Source organism: Adiantum capillus-veneris, chromosome 17, assembly GCF_014529385.1.
Source record: "Adiantum capillus-veneris isolate H3 chromosome 17, ASM1452938v2, whole genome shotgun sequence".
NCBI lineage: Eukaryota > Viridiplantae > Streptophyta > Polypodiopsida > Polypodiales > Pteridaceae > Adiantum > Adiantum capillus-veneris.
In genome coordinates, this window is record NC_140947.1 from 38,457,956 (window position 1) to 38,469,024 (window position 11,069).

Genomic DNA, 11,069 nt, shown 5'->3' on the forward strand with positions numbered 1-11,069 from the left:
CTACTTTCCATGATTCATGTTGGTGGATATGTGTAATTGCTAATAATGATTTTTCATTCTTTGTTTGAGTGCAATAGTTATGATTGTTATCTGCCATTATAGATGTATAAATTTGTCTTTGCTTAAGTTGATTGAACTCCAATTTAATCTTATGGATGAGCCTGGAGATTAGGAGACCGTGACTTTAGGTTAACTCATTTACTTGACCACTAGGCCTAGCTAATAAAATTATCCGAGTATTTGAGACCTTAGGAATGTTTTAGGCAGAGAAAGGCTTGCTCACTCAAACAACAAAAAACACTAGTGCGAATACCAAGGAAATGGAAGCAAAAAAAAAAAAAACATAAGTGCCACAAATGAAAAATCTTACGCTGGAAGAGAAATCCTGGCTTGAATTGGTACTTCACTCACATGTATTGTCTATGGTACTAGAGCCCTAGAGGTTCCCAGTGTGGGCGCTTTTCCTTGAGAAGCAAAAAACCCCGGACATACAAAATAAGCACACACGTCACATGATTGTGACCCAAAGTAAACAAGCATTAAAAAAAATAAAAAAAAAGATTTCCATTGAGCTTACATTTAACATTTCAAGCTTTTGTTTGCAGTTGTGAGAGCGAGTTGGCTAATCAAAGCTGAAAAGCATAATTAGGGAATCTTGCATTTAGATAATCTTCTTAGCTTAGCTAGTACTAGAGTAGTTGTTTTAACCTTAGTCATAGCTAACTAATTGATAGACTCACCCATAAGCTCAAAACTCTTGATTAATTAATTTACTCAAAGTGCAATTTATTTGTCCTTAATGGCAGTCTAACATTTCATAAATCTTGCATTTACTCATTTCCACATGTACTTTACATTCCCCTCATGATTTATGGCAATATAATTCCGCTTGCTAAAACAGTGACTTTGCCTTGCAGATTCAAATCTAGATGCTCTACAACATGGACATACCAAGCTTCAACTCAATAGCTTCCGAGGACGGAATCTACATAGGGAAGGGGGGCAATGTTAACCCTCGTGGCTCACGGACACCCTATTGCCTACGACGGACACTGTAACCGTATTATTTATTTAAGTAGAGTCAGGCACCGGGCTTGTCGGTCCAATAGGGAAAGGTAGAGTGATCGCCGATGAGAGGCGCACTCTAACACGAACATGCTAGGGTTAGTTGGCTAAGCATGGGCGCCCAAGTGTGAATGGGGTGAGCTCACATAAAAGCCAATTAAACCTAAAATTGAGTCATTCTCTCATTGTGCAATAGAAGCTGCTCTTGCTCCATCTCCACCTTCTCCTTCACCATCTCCTTGTGTGTGTGCGTGTGAGAGAGAGTGTGAGAGTGTGTGTGCGATCGAGCGTTGCGGCGGCACGACGGCGGCGAGGCGGTTGAGCGCGGCGTAGCGGCGTCTCCCTCTTCTTCGCGGCGAGGAATCCTCTACGGCAGGAGCATAAGGCGGTGAGTGACACACCATTGCCCTCTTTGAGCTTACTAGTTAAACTAGTTGTGTGCTTGGAGCCGTCTGCGGCTCGTACACGGTGTATCGGCAAGTCCCTTGCTTCGACAGTGCGGCAAGGAGCACACAACATGATAGGAGCATTTTCTTTCAATACTAAAGCATGAGGTGGAAAACCACCACTAAGAGTAAGGCTATTTAGATATTCAATTGTGTACAAATGTGTGTTTTCCTCTGACATACAAATTGAATCTGCACTCAGATACTCTTTGCAATCTCCATACATTCTTTGCAATGCATAGTCATTAAATAAATCCACCTCTTTATTCCGCGAAGCAAGTATTGCTCAATCTCTGATAAAAGTTGCATGATCTTGCACATGACACAAATCTTTATATATAAAGCTTAGAAGATCTGCCAAAATATTTCCTGGAAGCATCATTTGTGAAGGTATTTTGACTCTGTCTAATTCTCCTCCATCATCCATAACCCCATTTCCAATATCAAGCACCCAACGGGAAAAACTTTGTTGAAGTGAATTTGAACCGCAATCAAGTATACGCATATTTCTGGTAAGCCTCAGTATCTTCGTATATTTCCATATGTGAGAATGACACAACGAAGCATTTACAATGTCTGTACGGCTACCTCTTGGTACAACAACTAGTATTTGTTGAAAGTCACCTCCAAGCAAAATGACTTTTCCACCAAACAAAGTATCTCGCTGCATAATATCTCTTAAAGTTCTTTCCACTGCTTCAAATACATAGCGATGTGTCATGGGAGCTTCATCCCATATAAGTACAGCTGCATTCCTTAGAAGTTCTGCAAGTTGACTATTTACCTTTATATTGCGTTGCTTTAGAGTGAAGCTCCAAAGGTATCTTAAACCTAGAATGAGCAGTTCTTCCATTACTCAAAAGCAAAGCTGCAATACCCGAGGATGCACATGCAAGAGAAACTCTACAACTTCCTCCCACTCGTGAAAGAAGTGCATTATATAAGTAAGTTTTTCCTGAGCCACCAGGACCATCTAGGAAAAATACCTTCCCTGAATGTGTGTCAATAGCTTGTAGCACTTAGTGGTAAGCATCTCGCTGATCCTCATTTAAGGAAGTCTCCATACAATCTACTATACTACACTGTTCATCAACGTTGAACATTGTTTCTTCAGCCATAACACCATTTTCACTTAAGGATACCATTGTTGAGTCTATTGCAGGCAATATATAATCGCAAAGCCTCTTGCCATGTTGTTGCAAAAAGCATTCTATATGAAGCAAAGCTTGATTTTTTGCCACATCAAATCGCACGCTTGCATATGAAATATGCATCCTTAGGGCATAAACATAGTCTTCACAAAATTCGGTACAAAACCTGTCCCAAAGAGGAGCCGGATGAAGTGGCTCACAAAAGACTAATATGATTGCAAACAGTTGTCTCAACTACATTCCATTTTGAAAAAAAGATGCCTCTTGGAGGCAAAGTGACCATTCTTCATCATCTTGCAATAATCCTCTAGCTATACGTGCCTCCTTGTATGTATCATAAATGTGACCATCATACATCCGCAAGTCTTCAAAAGACTTACATCCCTTGCAAATATTGAGAAGCATTCATAGGTAATAAACCTCACCAGCAGTAGGGACAATATTATACATTCTTCCAATAGAAACACCCTGTTGTCGTGGAGACCATGCCTTTCGACTTTTATTCCATATCCAACCATTTGGAAAGTCAGTATATGTGAAGCTATTTGATTCTGGATAATTTTGATTTGCAAAAAACCATTCTGTCAAGGTAGTTTTTTTATTTTTCTCACTATCCAGCAAATGTGATACGTCATCACCATCTTGAAATGTAACCATATTCTGCAATGGAAGTTGTACTTGCAATCGTTGAATAGCTGGCCTTTCACTATGCATGTCGAAGCCAAATATTCTCCACATAGCCTCAGATGCAGAAACATAACGTGCATTGAGATAACTCTTGATCTCATCAGTAGCTCCTTCACAATCTTGAAGAATAATAGCGGCTCGATCATGTCCCTTGTAGACATACTTATAAAGATATTTCATGGCAGTGATAGTTGAGCAGATATCCACATTAATATGGGCTTGGTATCTTAGTGATAAGAGAGGGCTATAAGGGGCAACCCAATGATTATCTAAATTGTAATTTTTAGACGGAAAAAACCTTCCATCATCTCGTCTCATATACACAGGATATCCACTTTCGTTTACATCTTGTAGACGTAGAAAATGTTCGTGGAAACTTGAATCTACACTTTCCATCAACCATACACGGAGAACTTGGGTTCAAAGGACCACATGGCCCATGAACATTACAATGACTCACTACATCAAATAATTCTAGAAACACATTCTTGTCAGGGAGCTCTGTACAAACCAACTTGTCATAGTGTAACGTATCTATGGGTTTATATTTGGATGCAAGTATCGACAATATATAAGCATGAGGAAGACCTCTCTTCTGAAACTCAATCACTGAAACATGTCCAATCACCGGCTTGCTTGATAAATAAATGCATCATATCTTGGAACTTTTGATAAAACACTCGTATAGTCAGATCAGGACGATCAATAGCACTTTGTCCAGGTAGTAATGCATCATCTATTTTCTTCGATCGTGGATTACATGTGAATGTGATGAAGAGATCCGGTTTACCCCTACTATGACCAATTTCCATTGCATCTTGAAATAGTTGGCACATATATCTTGGACCTCAAACAAAAGATGAAGGCAGAACAATTCTACGGCCAACATTTTGACCTTCAGCCCTCTCTAAGCCATCTCTAGCCTCAACCATGTCAACCAATCCTTGGTACACTTCACCACGAAGTATTTTTTGGTTATTTTGCATCCACAAAAGCCGTGACCCCTCTAGAGTACTATAAGCATCCACGACATACTATTGTAATAGCCTACCCCCTCGAAGAAGACACTCCACGGTATCATCTCTTATTTGTAAACGAAAGACATAATATTGCTTTTGACTCATTTTTTTTTCCATCGGTAGTCTGTAAATAAAGATGCTACCCATCCTCTCCACTTGGAAATAATAAAACATGCAATAAGGACATGTAAGCTCGATGCATGCTAGAGATTATTTTCAAGCCCCCTCGTGTTGAAAATTCAGTACAATGTCGTGATAGCCAATATTTCTATCATCCCCTTGTCTTAGCATAATTGCAAAAACCTTCGAACCCCTTGGAGCAAGATATTGCCAACCATCACAACGATGCTCCGCAATAACCATCCTCATATTGGGTACAATAGCATCTCTAGACAAAGAAGCAGCAGATCGTAGAGCATTTTCATAGGGATTTACTCTGTGCATCATCAATTGTAACCACTCTAGAATACTACGATCTAAATTTGAAACATGATGCAATTTGTTGCTCAACTCATGTTCTGTATCAAAAAATATAATTGTGCAAAGCGTGGAACTTCATTTTGTCTTTCAGCAGGCGCTAAAGAACCAATGCTATGATAGAATGAGCCATGAACCTTAAAAGTGTATACACCTCTCCCACCATAAGTAATAGTCTCATCAATATGGGCACCAAGAGACACAAATGCCAATGCATTATTATATTCCCGAATGTTTTGTAAGAACCGTCTACTTCTTGTTGTGGTTGAGCTCATCAAATCTTTCAATTCATTTGGTGGCTCATTCAAAGGAAGTAATTGAACTCTTCCATCAGAGCAGCAATATTTACCCACAAATGTTTGGATAGTCTTTCCTTCATCCTTCTATGCCTTTGCTCCACATTTGGAGAAACAAAATCTAAGCTTCCTAAGTTGTGCAACACACACTTTTTGGATAGAATTGGTGCCATAGACTTGTGATGTAAAAGGAGAGACGTTGGATATTCAAAGCGGATGGACAAACAATGCTTTTTTACTTTAGAATAGTTTCCCTCTACTATGTTCATTGTTGTCCCAACATTCATGGCTTCAGAGTTTCCTTCATGTACATCATGCATGCTCTTCCTTTCATTGCACTCCAATAAAGTTCCAATAGTACTTTGTAGTGAATGCCTTGTTCTCTCTCATGCTATTTTCCACCTCGCCTTTTGGGAATCATCACACAGTCGACTACGTCGTGCATGACCAGGTGATAAGATACGTGGTCCAGATACCATCTATGCAATCAAGTGCAAATAGATCTCATATTATAAATATAATATACTTGCTATAATTTTGATCAATCACTAAAAGTAAATTCTTATGCATTATAGAAAATCAATATAAAAAGGAATATCTAATTATATCCTCTAAACTAAATACATTTGACACATTGATAGTGACTCAATTAAAAAGTACAGTTTGATGAAGATACAACATGACATTACATATTTCTAACATTAGTAGGACTAAATACATTTGACATTGTTGATAGTGACTCAATTAAAAAGTACAGTTTGATGAAGATACAACATAACATTACATATTTCTACCATTAGTAGGATTAGTAGGATTAGGTTGTTGAGAAGCTTGACGCTCGGATATCTGAAAGTCTTGAACCTTGATCCTTTGTCAAAGCACCGAGCTTGTTGACGATACTTCTCAGTCCTGGCACGATTTGTCGTAGATTATTGTCTTGCATTCATCCTTTTGATTCACATTGACTCCACGAAGCCTCTTTTCGAAGATTCTCAATAGATGCCAATATCATCTTTTGAGAATCCTCAACTTTGGAAAGTTTCTCTCTCATGTATGCCTCACTCTCTAGTCTCTGCAAGTTTGATGCTTTTGTCTCTTCTCGCAATTTCCATAGTATCCCACTTTCAATCTCCAATGCAGAGCATAAAGTTTCAACCACATCCGAGACATTGGTTTGCATTGTCTCCATCCTATTGCAGGAGGCTTTAATCTCTAGCAAGGTTTCAATAATTTGCTTCTTAGAATTCCACTTGACATTTTAAGATGCTCTCTTTGCCGCACGCACATTTCGAGTATGAAGAGATGAAAGTATCTCCCGTTCATTAGCAGATGCACTATTCCTCCCAACATTTTGAGCTGCTCTCTTTGCTACACGCACATTGCGAATAGTAGGAAGAGATGACAATATCTCCTCTTCACCTGCTGATGCACTTCCAGCTATCCCAGAAGATATCAAGCCGTTGGTTGCAATAGGCAATGGAATGGCACAACTAATCTCCATTTTACTGTACACTAGAAACTACAGTGGTTCCAAAGAGAAATGTGACAAACAAAGAGAAGGTCCGAATGCTTGTAAATTAAAAAATAACCCTTGTAGAATATTCTATTTTAGAATCAGAAAAATACATCATCTCTATCTAAATGTGAAAAACAACAAAGGATTGCATGAGAAGTGGAAAACAAACCAAAATGCTCATGAATCACTTTTGTTCAGTAAGATAAAATTTTTGCTCAATACATAATTAACCCCATCTACATTTGAAAATGGGAAAAGAGTGTTTAGAACTGGGACACTTGAAAATAGGCACCTTATGATTCTCTATCTTATCGGGTCCTACAATGCTCTTTAGCGCATTAATTTTGCTATAAACTTCAGATATAGAACAACAACCCAATTCAGAATCAAGGTAGAGGGCATCTGAGTATCCCATCTTTACTCGAATTTGAAAAAGGCGTAGGTTGTGAAACCATTGACTGGGATCATTCTGGATTCTGACAAACACCTAGTGAAAGGGTGTCCCATCTCGAGTCATGGAAGTGCAATCATAGGTTCTCCAAGCTTCTTCTATAGTAACACCCAGAAGAAACCTCGAATAATGCTTTGGAAGAAGTCAGCTTTGTTTTCCAGAGAGTAGTGAATCATTATATGATCCATTACTAATTCCATCGCTTCCAATCCATGACCAAAACATTCAGCGGATTCCCTAGGTGCCATAAAGTTCCTAAGAAAAAAAAGAGCCATTGTAAGTGTAGTTGCTCCAGGATTTCATCCACAAAACTTGACGTTACAATATGTCTCTTTAAATAAGTCTGTTTCTAGGTCTATTTCCCATCCCTCTCTCTCCCTCTCCCTCTTCCTCTCTATTTCTCTCACTCTCACTCTATATCTAAAATTTATAGGGTTCGAAAGTAGTACTGGATCTTTCAATCACACGTGTTATTCCCTCTATCCAACCCTTTTTGAAAACTATAATGATTTCATGTGATATTCTATCCATGAGGTCACCTTTTGGTGATCAAACTAAGGATTATTTTGAACTATAATGCATATGTAATTGCATGAGGAGAGAAGCCTCAGTTTGCATCATATGGAAAACAGACCAATCCTTGCCTCTTTGGGACATCATCTCCTCCCACAATTATCAAACTCGGCATAATGTATAGAGTAATCAGGTGTTTTATCTTATTATTAAGAATAAGATGTTGATTATCCAAATCCCCTCTTGAATTTCATACATCAGGGCACTTATAATATCCTTGGGATCTTTTGAAACTATTCGTATGAGAGTGACAAACTGGTTATGTTAATTATCACGAGAATAGCATAGCTAGATTTGGAGTGCCTATCATTAGATAGATCTTTCAATACATCCATAGAAACGACCCTAAAAACCTCTTCCTTATTAGGGTGAAGACAAATATCCCATCTTGGTTCAGTATTATGGCTCTCTTGGGATTGCCTTTTGAGTACCATGCCTCGATTTTCAAGACTACGCATGAATCTCTAAGGTCTATTGGAATTGCTCTAGGAATTTACATCAAGCCCGAAATCTTTGGAATTTACATCAAGCCCGAGATCTTTGGAAACCCTCTCTATGACATTAAAATCTACATCTTTGGAATTGTTACTCCCATTTAACTCTCCCTATGTCTCTCCCTCCCTCTCTCTCTCTCTTATCTTTAATCTAATATGTGTGTGTGTGTGTGTGTGTGTGTGTGTGTGTGTGTGTGTGTGTGTGTGTGGCTATGTAGCATGCACGCATGTATGTGTGTAAGTACCCTTCAAACTCAGTTCATTTTCAACTCTTTGTCTCTGTATGTGTGTTCTCCCTGTGTGTGTGTGTGTGTGTGTGTGTGTGTTCACACCTACCAGTTTAGGATGTCATAGTACTTTTATCTTATCATTTTATCATTTTGTCATTTCATTTTTTGACTCTGACTTTGTATCAGATTCAACACATTGTAACCCTTTGGTCTCATAGGTCATTTTGGCCTTTTGAAGACATTAACATAACATTTCATTTCATTTTTATTTCTCTCTCGGTCAAGCACATGAGCTATGGAGATCCAGACAGCTATGTAGCTATGGGGCTACATAGCAGAGAGTACAACAACGGATTTGAGCCATACTCTCTCGATATCTAGAGTGCAAATGAGGATGGATTCTAGTAGTAGTAATAGTAGTTTTGTTCTAGTCTTTTAGCACCCAGACATGGTATCAGATTCACAGTTTTGTAACAGTTTGGACTCATAGTTGATTTTGGCCTTTTGAAGACGTTAATATAACATCTCATTTCATTTTTATCTCTCTGTCTCTCTATGTGTGTTAGTAGATGTGTGTGTTTTATTTCTATGTGTGTGAAGCCTTATGGACAATTTTGTGTCCTACAACGTTAAAACTCTCTACTTCTCTGGTGTGTGTGTGTGTGTGTGTGTGTGTGTGTGTGAGTGTGTGCTAATGAAAAGACAAAAAATGTATAACCTTTATGGGTTTTTTTCACAGTGGCCATACATGATTATACCCTTTGTGGACTCCCAAGTGTGATAGATTGGTTATGCCATTTCCCTCTAGAATAACATGTCTAGCGTTCAAGTCCTCGTCTGCTAGATCTTTAGGGTCTCTTGGGATAGTTCCCTACATCGTTAAAACTCTCTTCTTCTCGGGTGTGTGTGTGTGGGTGAGTGTGTGTCCCCTAATAAAAAGAGAAAAATGGTATAACCTTTCTCTCTCCCAAGTGTTGTAGTTTGGTTATTCCATTCCGCTCTTGAATAACAGGTCTTGAGTTCAACTCCTCGTCGGCTAAATCTTTAAGGTATGTTGGGATAGTTTCCTATTACGTTAAAACTCTCTTCTTCTCAAGTGTTTGTGCGCGCTAATGAAAAGAGTAAAATGGTATAACCCTCTCGAGTTCAACCCGTCGTTATCTCTCTCTCTCTCTCTCTCTCTTTGTTTGTGTGTGTGTAGTATGTGTGTAAGTACCCTTCAATTGAGTTCATTTTCATCTCTCTGTCTTTCTATGTGTCTTTGTGTGTGTGTGCATGTTTTATTTCTATGTGTGTCAAGCCTTATGGACAATTTTGTGTCCTACGACATTAAAAACTCTCTGCTGCTAGATCTGTAAGATATCTTGGGATAGTTTCCTACATCGTTAAAACTCTCTAGAATAACATGTCTTGGGTTCAAGTCCTCGTCTGCTAGATCTTTAGGATCTCTTGGGATAGTTTCCTACATCGTTAAAACTCTCTTCTTCTCGGGTGTGTGTGTGTCCCCTAATAAAAAGAGAAAAATGGTAAAACATTTCTCTCTCCTAAGTGTTGTAGTTTGGGTATTCCATTCCCCTCTTGAATAACAGGTCTTGAGTTCAACTCCTCGTCGGCTAAATCTTTAAGGTATGTTGGGATAGTTTCCTATGCCGTTAAAACTCTCTTCTTCTCAAGTGTTTGTGCAAGCTAATGAAAAGAGTAAAATGGTATAACCCTCTCGAGTTCAACCCGTCATCATCTCTCTCTCTCTCTCTCTTTGTTTGTGTGTGTGTAGTATGTGTACGTGTATGTGTGTAAGTACCCTACAATTGAGTTCATTTTCATCTCTCTGTCTTTCTATGTGTCTTTGTGTGTGCATGCATGTTTTATATCTATGTGTGTCAATCCTTATGGACAATTTTGTGTCCTACGACATTAAAACTCTCTGCTGCTAGATCTTTAAGATATCTTGGGATAGTTTCCTACATCGTTAAAACTCTCATCTTCTCGGGTGTGTGTGTGTGTGGGTGAGTGTGTGTGCCCTCTCGAGTTCAACTCCTCGTCGGCTAGATCATTAGATAGTTTCCTACGACGTTAAAACTCTCTTCTTCTTCTTCTTCATATCTCTCTCTCTCTCTCTCTCTCTCTCTCTCTCTCTCTCTCTCTCTCTCTCTCTCTCTCTGTGGACCCATGTATGTGTGAACATTACACGACGCAATCTTTTGGTCTCATAAACAATTTCACTATTTCAATTGACTTTCATCTCTCTCTCTCTCTCTCTCTCTCTCTCTCTCTCTCTCTCTCTCTCTCTCTCTCTCTCTCGTCTCATAGGTCACTTTGGCCTTTTGAAGACGTTAATATAACATTTCATTTCATTTCATTTCTCTCTCTCTCTCTCTCTCTCTCTCTCTCTCTCTCTCTCTCTCTCTTTGTGTGAATAAACAAATCATTTCATATCATATTTCACATTTCATATCATTTTAATGTCATCTCTCTCTCTCTCTCTCTCTCTCTCTCTCTCTCTCTCTCTCTCTCTCTCCCCCCCCCCCCCCCTTGTGTAAATAAACAAATCAAGTAATTAATTGAATTAAAAAGGTACCTGGTTGACCTAAATGGTTGAGTTGCTGCAAACACACCTCCAATCCACCCGCCTAGCTTGCACACTTGCTGTCTGCAATAAGAATA

At 38.9% G+C, this 11,069-nt stretch overlaps 1 protein-coding gene across 1 annotated transcript; it reads right to left on the bottom strand.

Moving 5' to 3' along the window:
• Nucleotides 1-1,797: 1,797 nt before the first annotated feature.
• LOC147437091 (uncharacterized) lies at nucleotides 1,798-2,364 on the bottom strand. Its single transcript, XM_086486515.1, has one exon. The coding sequence runs from the start codon at nucleotides 2,362-2,364 to the stop codon at nucleotides 1,798-1,800; it is 567 nt and encodes a 188-aa protein (XP_086342641.1).
• Between the last annotated feature and the right edge of the window lie 8,705 nt (nucleotides 2,365-11,069).